This window comes from Colius striatus, chromosome 1 (genome assembly GCF_028858725.1).
Source record: "Colius striatus isolate bColStr4 chromosome 1, bColStr4.1.hap1, whole genome shotgun sequence".
Classification (NCBI taxonomy): Eukaryota; Metazoa; Chordata; class Aves; order Coliiformes; family Coliidae; genus Colius; species Colius striatus.
This window is the reverse complement of record NC_084759.1, coordinates 7,284,672-7,298,515: the sequence shown is the minus strand read 5'-3', so window position 1 is coordinate 7,298,515 and position 13,844 is coordinate 7,284,672. Positions and strand designations below refer to the sequence as shown.

The following is a 13,844-nucleotide window of genomic DNA, read 5'->3' as shown; positions in this document are numbered from 1 at the left end:
TAAGAGGATCATCTATTAGAAAACTGATTTCCCGGGCCCTTTTTCTATTGTTTCTTTGCACAAATTGTTTTGGTATCCACAGTGTTGATTTTGACTTTGAAGACTTTACAGAGAGAAAGAGACTTGAGAATCTTCATCTGTTGGCTTGTTGAAGTGTTGCTCAACATTTCAGAAGAAATTTTGATCTTGGATGTCTCCTTGGCAGCTGCCAGAAGGGAGGCTTGAAGTACATTAGCACTCTGTCTCTCACATACTCAGGGTAACTTGTGGTTAGCAGCACACTGGGGACAATGTAAGAGCACCTTATAAAAAGTTTCAGTACACTCCAACAGAGCCAGGTAACATGGCCTATCATATAGGGTGCAGGGAATAATTTATCCTGTTCAACGTCAAAAAAACAATGGGAGCAGCTGTCCAGTCCATTTTCTGGGGCTTTTTTTTTCCCTTGAAGTGTGGCAAGCTGAAATTTCCCCACCTGAGCATCTAGATCCTGCTGAATTTCAAAGCCTGTTGGTCCCCTGGAAAATCCATGCCTAAACCTCCACATTCAGAGTGAGAGTTGTGGTGTAACTACAACAGGGATATTGCAAAGAGCTCTTTTGTTGCTCCTTACAGCACAGTAAATCAGACAAGAAGTCGCTGCCTTTATGACCTGTGATGCTTGGACCTGCTTACCTGAGAGAGGGCTCAGTGGCCTCTGACATTGTCAGGGGGGAGAAAGTGTACTTCATAAACTAGCAGCCATCACATGGGCCACAGTAATAGGCTTTGAAAGCCTTTACCCCTCTGTGCTGTATCCTTTTTCAGGAGAGATCATGGGGAGCACATAGAGTGGGGTCTGAGCATGGTAGTCACTCCCTACAAGAACATTGAGGTGCTGGAGTGTGTCCAGAAACAGACAACAAAGCTGGTGAAGGGTCTGGAGCACAAGTCTGATGAGGAATGGCTGAGGGAACTGGGGGTATTTAGTCTAGAGAAGAGGAGGCTGAGGGGAGATATGATCACTCTCTACAACTACCTGGGAGGAGGCTGTAGTGAGGTGGGGGATCAGTCTCTTCTGCCAAGTAATAAGCAATAGGACAAGAGGAAATAGCCTCAAGTTGCACCGGGAGAGGTTTAGGTTGGCGATTAAGAAGAACTTTTTCCCTGAGAGGGTTGTTAGACAGTGACACAGGCTGCCCAGGGAGGTGGTGGAATCACCATCCCTGGAGATAATGAAAAGGCACATAACTGAGGAGCTGAGGGACACGGTTTAGTGGTGGGCTTGGCAGTGCGAAGTTAGTGGTTGGATTCAACCATCTTAAGGGTCTTTTCCAACCAAAGCAATTCTATGATTCTGTGATCTCTGATGGTACCCAGGTAGTAGAAAGGTACCCAGCCTTTACATGAGATAAACTGAAGATGCCTTCAGTCATTAGATTTCAGTATTAACCAGGATGGAAACCACCCACCATGGCATGCCCTGCCTCACAGATGTGCACATATCCATTCCCTGTGACCTGTGTGACCTGATCTAGGTGACCCTGCTTCTGCAGGGGAGTTGGACTAGATGATCTCTAAAGGTCCCTTCCAACCCCTACCATTCTGTGATTCTAAAAGTCAGACCAAGCTCTCAAATCATAGTGCTGCTTTTCCAAAAGCCAGCACAGAGGATGTGAAGCAGTGCAAGAGCCAACCCTTTTCCCTTTTTGAGACCAGAGGGTTTATGAAACTCTGTCATGAGTTTCTCATGACAGACAAATAAAGGAGCACAATGCATGTGGTTATCGTTGTCTCCTTGCTGACAGACATAACTTGAAATGGAAAATAATCATAATAATAGAGAATTGGAGGCCCTCCCAGGACAGGCTGACTGCCCACACTGCCAGTGCCATGAAAAGAGCTTTTCATGGCTGCAGCCACAGTTCTCAAATGGAGCATGTTTTACTCAGTATCAATTTCTAGTTTAAAGCATGAGTGTCTTCTACCTCAGATTTCGGTGGCAAAGGAGGGAAGTCTGAATGGGAGGTCTGTAAGGTGATGCTGCCTTTGCACTGCTTACAGTCCCAGAGAAGCTCAGGTCTCTAACACTGTGCAGTTATTTAGAGCCTTTTCACCTGCCTGTAACCCCAAGGATGCTAATAGTTGCATTACTCATTCCCTAAGCTTCTCCCACTACCCCGTCCCATTTATGTGAAAGAGTACTTACAGCCCTTTTATTTTATTAGCAAAGCTTTAATGCAGCCTAGAGTCATACCAGGTGATGAAAGTGGTAAGTATGAAGCAGTCTGAACATTGCTCAGTTTTCAGAAACTGCATACTTGCCCTGATATTACTGGATAATTATGGACAGTCTGTGATTACTTCCTGCCTTTTGACTCCATGGGTCACTAGCTGTCATTGCAAAGCAGCTCAATGAAGAGAAACATGTTTCCAAAGCACAAAAACGTGGCTATGAAATCACATTATGATTTCAATGACACTCAGTCCATGGGAGCCTACAGGCAAATTTGTTTCTCATCTTTTGGTCACTTACAGCTGAAGGGGACACTCAGTGGTGTCTCTTTAACCAGGGTCCCCTTTGCAGTCAGATTTGCTGTGTTGCAACATGACAGTTGCAATATCCATTGCAAAAGAGCATCTTCTTCACTTTGAGTTCATCTGTAAATATGCCAATATAAATTTGTAGTGCAAAGATACATATATATACATATATATATATATACACACACATAGTTCTGGTCTCCCCAGCTCAAGAGGGACAGGGAACTGCTGGAGAGAGTCCAGCTCAGGGCCACCAAGATGATCAGGGGACTGGAGCATGTTTCTTCTGAGAAAAGGCTGCATGAACTGGGGCTGTTTAGTCTGGAGGAGACTGAGGGGGACCTTATTAACACAATGATATTGTAGTTCTATTATATGTATTTATATCTAGGCATTCATATTAAGAAGCCCTTTGTGTCCCTTGAATAGACAGATGATAAATACAGTTTATTCCTGGAAACTCCACATTCCTGAGTGCCTGGATCTTGGGAAGGGTGAGATCCTGTTTGCTGTTACTGACACATTTCTCCTATGACACTTTGATGTCTGTGCTCAACTCTCTAGCTGCATTGTCCTAGTCAAAGAAGTATGTATTGTTCTAGGTTGTGGAAGTGTATTTATCCTATTTTTAACTACCTTTTGATTTGCAGGTATGGCATGAATTGTCTGATCCAGTTTGAGGATTTTGCCAATGCCAACGCTTTCCGTCTGCTCAATAAATACCGTGACAGATACTGTACGTTCAATGACGATATTCAGGGTAAGCACTGAGAGGGAAGTGCACATTCCCCCTTCACCTTCTCATGAGCAACGGTGATTGAGATCACAAGACTGTTTATCATGCAACACTCAGATGTCTGATAAATTCTAGAGTTTATACATAAGCAGTTAAAAATACAAACGAAAGCACAGCAGTCTGAGTTGGAAAGTGAACCTCCATTGTTTTTAGGAACTTAGCTGATCACTGAGAACTGTTGTTCAAGGGAGAAGATGGATCATGTGCTTTAGGTTATCAAGGTAATTTAGAGAGTTCCATTCATTTTCTGTCATTTAGCTAAAACAGTGATGACATTTTAACTGTTACACAAGGCTACTAGTTTCCATGGGCCAGGTGGTGGTTAGCTGATCCTGCCATTATCCCTCTCTTGGTGTCCTCCTTAATACATGCACAAACAGAAAGGTAAACCAGCATCCTTCCTCTCCATGGATGCCAACTCTGCAGTAATCCAAGAACAGGTATGTTGTCCCCTAGAGCGGCTGACATAACCATTCCAGCCCCAAAAAGGAATGACAGCAGCAAGGCCAGGGCTATAAGCAGCATGTCTCCCAGGCCCTGTGGGGTTCAGCTGTCAGCACATCTGCACAGAGGGACACGGGCTGCTTTTTGGGGGCAGGCTGGTCTGGTGCTGACTTTGCTTTAAACCACTGGAAGGGCTGTTTGCCCATCTGACAGGGACAGGGTCTTCCCAAGTGACTACAAACAACCAGTTCTCCTGTGAGTCACTTCATCTTTCCTTCTTTTGTCTAGTCCAGTTTAGAACATGCAGAAATCGTTGATTTGATTATTTGCAGTTGGTTGGGCTTATCCTCACTCGTACTTGATAGAGGCCAAAAGAAATGCCAATGTCGTTTTTCACACAATACTGGTTCTTTTGTACTTTCCACTACTATTTCTGCATCTGCCACCCATCCAGTAATATTTGGCAGTGTGGGTAACAGCTTGTTTGTATCTGTCATGACACAAGAAGGAGCAAGACCCTGGCTTGTGGGAATATAGGTGCTGTAATGGGATGTACAGTCTTCCTCAAAGACGCTTTCATGAAGAGGATTTAGAGGCAGAGGAGCTTAGTGAATTTCAGAGGAGGTCAGATAGATACTTCTGGACAAGAAGACTCACCAACTGTTCTTGCCACCCACAAAAGCTTTCAGCAGAGAGAGGAATTGGATTAGTTGCCCTTTCTGCAAGTGGAAGGGGACTAATCAGTGGAAAGGAAGAAAGACCAGGCAGTGTGGCACATCTGTGGGCCTGGATGTAGGTTTTCTTGGGAGAACTAGAGGCAATTGGAAGGGTTTCATGATTAAATCAGATGGTTTCTTTGATTGACAGAATAAGAAGATATTAAAACAAGACTGAAGAATCTCAATGGGAAGCAGGAGTCTGAATAATTTATAGTTGCTTTTTGGCCTTAGGTCATAGCTGAATGCCTCAGACAGTTCCTGGGAATTACTTCCCCAGAGGGGCAAACCACATACAGGTAAAACAGCATTGCCATAAAATGAACCTTCTTTGCTTCTCACCAGCTACATGTGTGTCATGATGTCTGGGAGATGTCGAGTCCTCTGAAAGTCTTCTGGAGTTTCACCTGTTAGAACAGTAGAATTTTACCTCTTATTAGTAAAACTCCCTTATATTGTCAAATAAAGCATCTAACTGGCACTGGTTTCATAGTAGCAGATACAGAAAGAAATTCTGCTGATCTTTTGCATGGACAAGTGATGAGTCAAGGGAAGCAAGACACTGTTTCAGGCTTTTTTTGATGTAGCTGACAGAAAAGAAAAGGGGATTCCAAGATAGAGTTGTAGCCAGGAATGAGTTTTGAGGACCTTTGGATAGCTGAAGTAACTTGGATCTGCTCAATTAACTACATCTTGGGAGTCATGTCAGAGATCAGTAAGATGACTTGTCTGATTTACCCACCCTAATACACCCCTCAGTATCCTCAGATGACAGAGGAAAGGTAGGAAGTGCTATTTTCACACTTACACCCTCCTGGTTTTTTGTTGTGCCTCAGGCTTGCTCTTTCTAAGTTCTGATGTTTCATGACTCGTCTACTTAAAAAAGTGGGAGACTTCAATGCAAGTGGTGTTGTAAGTGATTAATGAGAATGATACAAAGCCTTGTTCAAGCAGACCTGATTCATTTCATTCAAGTCAGGCAGGAAGAGACCTCCCAAAGCCTGAATTATCCCAGCTTCCGAGCTGGCTTTGGTTTGAGTGTATTGATTTAAAAACACATCTTAAGCATAAACAGTGCAAGTTAGATCAGGCCTGAGCTATATTAGTTTAAATTCATTGCCCACTGATTAGTGGAACTCTGAATGCAATGTGCCCACACACCCACACACACAGGCGAGATGTGGGAAGAAAGTATAAATTGCTCCCTGTAATCTCCCTTAGGCCTTCCTCTTGCTGCCCCAAGGCCTACACAAACAGAAAGCAGTTTGAAATATTAACACCTACTTATTTTTGTCACACAAATTACTGTCTTGTCAAATCCATCCTAACCCCACAGAATGAAAGTGACTCAGAGCCCTTGCAGTTGGAGCCAGCCTGCTGATGCTGAGCGGAAGGAGGAAGGAGGTGAAGACTCTTGTTCTGAAAGCCTGGGAGCTCCCCATTGAGGGAATGCTTCTCCTTCCTCTGTGGGGATGATGACATCAGTCTTTTCCCAGCTCTCTCTGGGTTCATGCAAGGGGCAACAGCTTCAGTTTCAGCTCTGTGGGAGAAAATGGATTGTCACTTCTTCCTTTTTCCCAGTGAAGTACCAGGGCAGGCAGCGAAGCACATAAGAAACTGGAGGGACACGGGAATGCTTTGGATCCTGCTCTTTCTCTTCCTACTGTAACTTTGCTCCAGCTAATTGTGCAGTGATAAACAGAAAGTAGACAACTGAAAAATCTTACAGAAGTGTCAAGTCTTGTGAATCCCTGAGACAGACAACTCTGGCTTCCTGCTTCATACAAGAAGCCCTTCATACAGCCCTTCTCTGGACTTCTCAGTTTGTGCTGAGAGCCTCAGGCTGGAGATGCTAGTCTAGAGATAGCCTCAAAAGTGCTGAAACAGAAAGAAATTATCCCTTTCCCAGACCTGCTGCCTAGACATCTCTTGTCTAGCAAGCTCTTGACTTTCTGTGCCACAAGGGCACATTGATGACTCATCTTCAGCTTCTTCTACCCCCAAGTCTTCTTCTGCAAAGCTGCAGGACGCAGCATTTGTCTTTGCTTCATGAGGTTTCTCTGAGCCTATTTTTCCACCCTTCTGAGATCCCTGTGAATGAGAGTCATACCCACAGGTGTATCAATTGTTCCCCCAGTTTGTGAACTTGCTGGGGGTGCACTCTGTCTTATCATCCAGGTTGCTAATAGAATATAAGTAGCATGGCCTCTTTGTACCACGGACCACAAGACTTTGAGCCTAGCAGCCCAGACACTTTTTTCACACACTTGACAGTCTGAACATGTCTATCTCTCCAGTTTGGCTACAAAGATGCTTTGGGAGATTATTTCAAAGGCCTCATGAAGATGGAGGAAGGTAACACCTCTCCTTGTTCACATAGGCAGTTATCTCATCATAGAAGGCAGCTGAGGTGGTCAGACATGCTTTGCCTTGGGAGAGACACACTGTTCTCATCACCTTCATGTCCCTGGACATGTATCTTCTGGAAGATCTGCTTTGTAATCCCCAGGTAGTGAGGTGAGGCTGACTGAGCCAAAATTCTCTGGATCCCTCTTCTGGCTCTTCTCGAAGATGGCTGTGACATTTGCCTTTTGTTTTCAGGAATTAGGAATGTCTCCGTTTGCCAAAATCTTACAAAGAATGTCTTTGTGATGCCATTGACCATGTATCTCAGCATCCTTAGATGCATCTTGTTGGATCTCATGGACTTGATTTATTGAATAATCCCTGCTAAATAGGCATAGAAACCCTGTAAATTTGCACACCTAAGGTTCTCAGCATGGGACTAGGGCTCTGTGTGCACATGCCTCACTGTCTTTGTGGTAGAAAGCCTGTCTAATTCCAGCCTAACCTTCAAGGATGTGCACTGAGTAACCAAAGAATCAGTAGGAGTTTGTGCCTGGGCTAAGAATCAACAGGAGCTTGTGCCTGGGCTAAGCAGTTTGTGATACAGACAGGTTTCTAAAATCCTGAACATGGAGCAAATGAGACTTCAAGGCACTTGATGGGAAACTCCGAGTCACTAGCTATGTTAGTTAACACTCAGCCTTTTGTATTTCCATAGTCCCTCCACAACTGAAGTAACCCACAGGCAATGCACCAGATCATCACTTCCACAAAGCCTCTCTGAGTCTTTTCCCAGTCCTTAGAGAGATGGTTGCTCATTGTTATTGGATGTGTGACTGCTGATGAGCCTCAAAATATCTCTTGACCCACCTTTTGCAATTATCCCAGCAGATAACTTTTCCATAACCTTTCCAGGACACTTCAGGAAGCTGGCTCAGGCTGGAGGAACTCTGCTCCCAGACCTCAGCTGAGGCTGGGAACAAGCTCTGGATCTGAGCAGCTTCAAACATTTGGGCAAGTTAGAAAGCAATCACGTACAAACGTGGCCTATTTTGCAGGCATGTTTCATGTGCTGTGAGAAGCAGGAGAAGCTAGTTTTTGGCTCAGCATTAACTAATTTCAGCACATTAAAATGGTACAGTATCTTACTTTGTTGTTTCAGCTGGTGTAGAAAATGCATCAGTAATTATCACAGGAAACTAAGAAGTAGGGGGGAGCACAATAGGAAGGGAGTGCTGGACGATACCCTGCTGCAGAACAAAGCAGGCTGTGTCCTGCCAGGCAGCTCCTGGGCAGCACACTTTCCCTGTACCTGGCCTGAAGACAGAGGTGGAGATGCTCTCAGACCCGTAGGGGTTCACTTCTGGACCTGCTGTGCCTTCCAGCAGAAGCTGCTCCTGTATTTTCTCTTGGTGCTACTACATTAACTACTTAAGGACCAGTTCCTACACTTGTCTCCAAGTCACATATTGACCACTAAACAAGCCAGGTCAGGACAGGACAGACTGCTGGGTGTAAATGGGCCTTGGTTTCTTGGGCTTAGTGGTGCAGGGCTCTAGTCCATTATCTTCTGTTGTTTTAGAGACTATAACACTTGTTTCCCTTTCCTCTCCTGCTTTTCTTGTTTGCTGGATGCCATTGCAGCCTCCTTTGCAGTGAAGAACAGCATAGGTCACCTCTGTGTTATGCTGTCCATTAAGTGCAGGCTAAGGAGGCAGAAGGACAGGGCTGTGCTCTGACCTGGTGTAGCATGTCAGTATAGAACAGCATCCACAGGATCCTCACTGCTGTGATGGGGAAGGGGTTGCTTTCCTGTGCCATGCTGGCAGCTGCCTGGCAGCCTCTGCCCTTAGGGAGAGGGGAGCTGGGTGGGCACAGCCTGTGCCCAGGGAGGGCAATGCCACAGGACAGTGCTGTGATGTGTTTTTAAGGCACTGCACTCTATAGTCCAAGCACTTTACAGTGCAAGGGTTAAAAACAGGCGCATAGAGATAGCTGACACTGGGCATCTACTTTAAGAAGAGCTCTGCATCTCCACTGTCAGACAGCTCTTCACCTTTTCTGGGTCACCAGTGTCCCTAAATCTGTTAGTGGAGAAGGCAAGTTCCTTCTTTGAGTGTTGATGTTTTGCCTGTTCCTCCTGTTCTCGTTGACTTACTCCACACCATTTCTAGGTTTGTTTTCTTAATGTCTTACAGAGGTCCTTTGGGGCACAGCTAACACTAGCCCACAGCCATAGAGGTGAAGACCTCAAGCTGCAAACACTAAGGCAGCTCTTTGCTTCAGTTCTGTCGTGTTTGAGTTGTGATTATGTATTTGGAGTAGATCTGGACAAGCTCCACTCTGCTTTCCAGTAACAGGCAGGACTGCTGCAGGGAGTTAATGGGAACCAGCATTTGCAACAGCCCTGTGCTTCCTCTGCTCCCACAACATTTAGATGTATTTTCTTGGCTGCTTTTTGCTGGAGCTGTGGAACTGCTGTTCGCTGTTCCCTGGGGCCTCGTCTTGGGTTTTGACTGGCATTTGCTGTGGAGCAGGAGGATCACCCACGGAGCTGTTGACTTTGGGAACAGACAGTGGCACGGCCTTTGGAAGGGTTCAGGGGTGGTGATGCCGAGGCTCTGCTCGCTCAGCCAGCACCTGGGGTGGGTGACAGGGCAGTGCCAGCCCTCAGCTTGGAAAGACTCCTTCCCCTGGGCATCTGCAGCATCCCCCATGTCCCTGCTTGGCTGCTGGGCCCGTCACCCGCGGGACGGCCTCGGCATCCCGGTGCAGAGCCACTCGCCCCTCTGCCCACCCTCCCCACGCTGAGGGAGGGATGAGGTCCCCGGGCACGGGTGCCCCTGGGCTGCAGCCCTTCCCATCTGTGCCGTGCCTTGAAGCTGTGCAGCGGGTCCTTGCCCCCGGGTTTTGCTCCAGTGGAGCTCCACTGACATCTACTGGGGCTTGATTGTACTTCCACTAGTGCAAGTGGAACACGGGCCTCAGAGGGACTTTCCTTAATGTTTTACAATGCTCTGCATTGCCTGAGGGGCAAGACATTCATTCCTACAGGGATGGCCATTTTCCTGAGCATACCTTGGTTTTAAATGCCCCTTCCCTTTGCTGGTGCTGTTGCTCAGGTCTCTCCAGAGAGGCTCCTTGCTATTTTGTGATGCTAAGTTGAGCGTTCTCTTGAGCCTTGGACAGATGGGATGATTTACAGGCGTTTTCCTTTCTCCTCTCTATGCCCCTCCATATCTCACCTCAGATACAGACCAGCCAAGCTGACTCTTGCTAATTATTCAAGGAAGTAGTTATCTGCACCAGCAGCATTCAAAGCTCTTTAGAGAACAGATAGACCAACGTGTTGAAGGGGCTTGGTTCTTTCTTACCACAACTCATGGTGAAGTGGCCTCCCCCATCTCATTTTAGTCTTTCTGGAACAGGCACGGTGATTAGCCAATTCCTTACACGAACCAGCTGGGAACTCTCCTTCATAGAGATTCTCTATTGTTCTCTGGCCAGAAACTGTAATTATCAAAGAAAAATATTGAGCTGAGGCCAGGGTACAGTAACTTTGTTACTTGAGTAATGGGAGTGAGGTGCAGTTTGGGAGACGTGGAGAGATTAGAAACACATGGGAGAGAGAGGAGGAAGGATAGGAATGGCAGAGCTGAGCAGAGCCCTGCTGTTAGTCAGAGCTGCAGAGAGAGTGCAGGGGGTGAGTAATGGCACACCCAGTCCCACAGGCCCCTGCTCTGCAAGCACACTCTGCTCTGCAGGCTCAGTCCCTGCACCCTTGCTTTCCATAGGCCCCAAATTCCTGCTGGTAACACCTTTGAAAAGACCTCGAGTCCCTCTGCTGAGTGGCCCATGAACACCTTCCATTTAAATGGGTTTGCAGATACCAGCATTTGCCTCATCAAACTTCTTAACAGTCATGGGACATAAAACAGTTTTGCCTGGGTGAGGACCAAGAGAAACAAGGTCTTTCTCAGTTACATTTCTTCCTTTGAAATACTTTCCAGACAACTATTGCTGCTAATGCTGTGATCTGACACTTTGTCACACTGCAATTGTCTCACCTTTGGATTTTTCCCTCTGATCAGTTCCCCACTCCCACCCAGATGAAGATTGCTGAGCAAAGCCTGGGAGATGGCATGTGAGCACATGTGAGTGTACCATAGGTGTTCATGTTCCACTGCATGCCACAAGCTTGGTGTCACTGGCAGCTGTGGGACCCTGGAGTCTCCCCACCTCTTGCTAGGGTGAGATCCCTAACTCCACAGTTCAGACATCTGCAACAGAAGCATCTATATGTATTCAAGTTACCTTGTCTCTCTTAAAAAAACTGTGGTGATAGGGGCACTTTTAGTTGCCATTTCATTTGACCCAGTTCATGTGTCTGCTTTAGCATGAGCAGGATCAGACAAGTTTGCTTGGAGGAGTCTCATCACTGAAATGCAGACAATGAGCATGGGCTGGCTATGTGACACCCCTAAAAAGCAAACTCTGAACACTAGGTGTTACTTTACATTCCTTGGATGTTCATTTTCTCCCTCTGTAATTTTTCTAGTCCAATGGCATGGCATTTCATTGGGTAAATATGTTAAATATAGCTTAAAAAGGCAGAGATTTAGTGCAGGAGAAGCAAGAGGAAATTGTCCATATACATCAAGAGGAAATCCTCCATATACATCCTTTAGTCCTGTGAGCTGATGTGTTCATACTGAAGCAGCAGAGCACTCAGTCTCTGGTTCCCTCCCCATCAACTCCCTTTTAAACTGACTGAACTCAGGTGGTCTGGCTCTGGAAATAAAATGATACAAACTATTTTCTGAGCTAATGAAAGGAGTTCATCCTTGGTGCTGAATCGAGTGATTCTTTGCAAGGAAGAAGCTTACAAAGCCACCAACCATTAGACACCATGGCACTAACCTATGCTGCAGCAATCTGGCTGCTGACACTTCTGCTAAGCAAGAATCACTCTTCAGTGGCACTAATTTTTCATTTTGGAGGAGCTATGTCTGAGTTATAAACACAAAGTGTTGGTGAGCTAATGGTGCTGATAAACACTCTTGGTCTGACCAATAAAAGATATTCTTTACCAGAGAAGCTTATATAGGTTCCCTAAGCTAAACAAGCCATGTTACAGTTACTGCTCTGCCATTAGGAGCAATTCACACCCTGCCCCAAGGTGGGTCTCACACCATGAGAACAGTCCTTCAGGGACAGTCTGCTCCAGCCTGAGCCCCTCACAGGATCACAAGTCCTGACAGCAAACCTGCTCTGGTCTGGGCTCCTCTCTCTCCATCTGCAGCTGTCACTGCTGGTGGTCATCCTTGCCCCAGGAGCTGCTCTTTCCCAGCCCACTGTTCACTGCTGCCTCTCAGCAGCCCAGACCTAAGGGGGGTTTCACTGATGGAAACCCTGATTAATCGGGCAGGGAAATAGGAAATGCAGGAAATTTGGTGAAATGAGGTTTATAAGCCTAAAAGGGTTCATTGTCCATCCCACTCATGACTGCCCACACAAGACCTTTTATTTGTTGACTCCCCAGATTCTCACAGAGCTTCTGAAGCTGGAAAGGGAGACCAGCATTAGAGCAGGGGGCAACATCAGGGCACATGAAAAGTCACGTCCCTTAAAATGCTGAAGAATAAAACTAACAGCCTCAATGATCCTTATGGGTCCCTTCTGACTGGATATACTCTGATATATAACTGCCTCCTTCATTCCTATTTCGCCTTGACCACTTGTGTCCTGCTTGCACAGGTAACATGAGATCCTGAATCCTCATTAATTGTGCCTTACTTGGTTTCTTCCCACCATATTCCTTCACCTGGGACGGGACATCAGATGAATGCTCTGTGTGACTAATGTGGGGCAAAGGCAGGTTTATTCAGGCTAGACATCTGCCTCCCTTGATGGATGGAAAACTGTACATATTGTGGTGATTGTAACACCAGGACTCTGCTCTCCATATTCTGGCTACTGTCTCACTAATCTGGAACCAACTCATGTTCTCAGTGACTCCTTAATGCTTGGCAGAGAGGTGTGATGGCTCTGCTGCAGATGCCTTATGTGTTCTTAGACAAGTTACATGCATCTTAAACCCTTGGGAGTTCTGTCTTAACTTCTTCTGGCATTCTAGGATTCGGTGTCCCTGACTCTACATAGAGAGAAATTGGTGTTCTCCTGCCTTGCAAGGTCTTCTGAGGATTCATATTTCAGAGTAGGGAAGGCATTCTCATCCTTTAGTGACAGGATCTAAGAGAATGGTTCCTACCACAGCGTTTCTAAGAGCATATCAGTAGGGCAGAGACTCCTTTTGCCAGGATGTCCATCTCATGGTGTTCTCTCTTTTCAGGCACTGCGTCTGTTGCAGTCGCTGGCATCTTTGCAGCCTTAAGGATCACAAAGAACAAGCTCTCTGACCATAAGTTTGTTTTCCAAGGAGCTGGAGAGGTAGGAATGTTCTTGAGTTTGTTCCTAAATATGTTCTAAATTCAAATTTAGAGAAAGCTCAACATGCAAGGCTTGGCTTCATGAAAGCCAAGCACAGGAGCAGGTTCCTTGTCACTGGGCAGGAGTGGGCCCCACGGGTAGATCTTGCTGCTGTGTAGAAGCTGCCAACAATCTTACTTGTGCTACTTGGCACATGAGTCCTGGGCAGATTTCCTGGGTGCTAGGAGGCTGCCCATCTAAGTACCATGAGGGAAGTCCCTTATGAGGCAGGGTGCTGCAGGAAGGTTGAGGAGACTGCTTGGAGTCCTCAGGGTTGGTATTTTGGGTAAAACAGAGCCCCTTTAGCAATAGAGTCAAAAAGACTCCAAGAACTTTAAGAGCAAAACCACACTTTTTGCAGTCAGTCATATTGTCCCCATGGCAGAAGTCAGGTAGTCTGTGTGGCACCTTGTTCAAAGAGACAGAGAGGAAAGGAAAAGGCTCTAAAGCCTGGACTGTGGACTACAGACATTGGTCCAGGCTCAGCTCTCTCCCACCTGTGGGACTTTGGGAAAGTCTGTTACTCACTG

At 46.2% G+C, this 13,844-nt stretch overlaps 1 protein-coding gene across 2 annotated transcripts in view; it reads left to right on the top strand.

Moving 5' to 3' along the window:
- The window catches only part of ME3 (malic enzyme 3), a 127,984-nt gene that overhangs the window by 108,986 nt on the left and 5,154 nt on the right, over nt 1-13,844 (top strand). For both annotated transcript variants that reach the window (XM_062020359.1, XM_062020358.1), the window contains exons 7-8: nt 3,174-3,283; nt 13,178-13,275. In XM_062020359.1, coding sequence (XP_061876343.1) covers nt 3,174-3,283; nt 13,178-13,275 — 208 coding nt within the window. The remainder of the gene's footprint in view (nt 1-3,173; nt 3,284-13,177; nt 13,276-13,844) is intronic.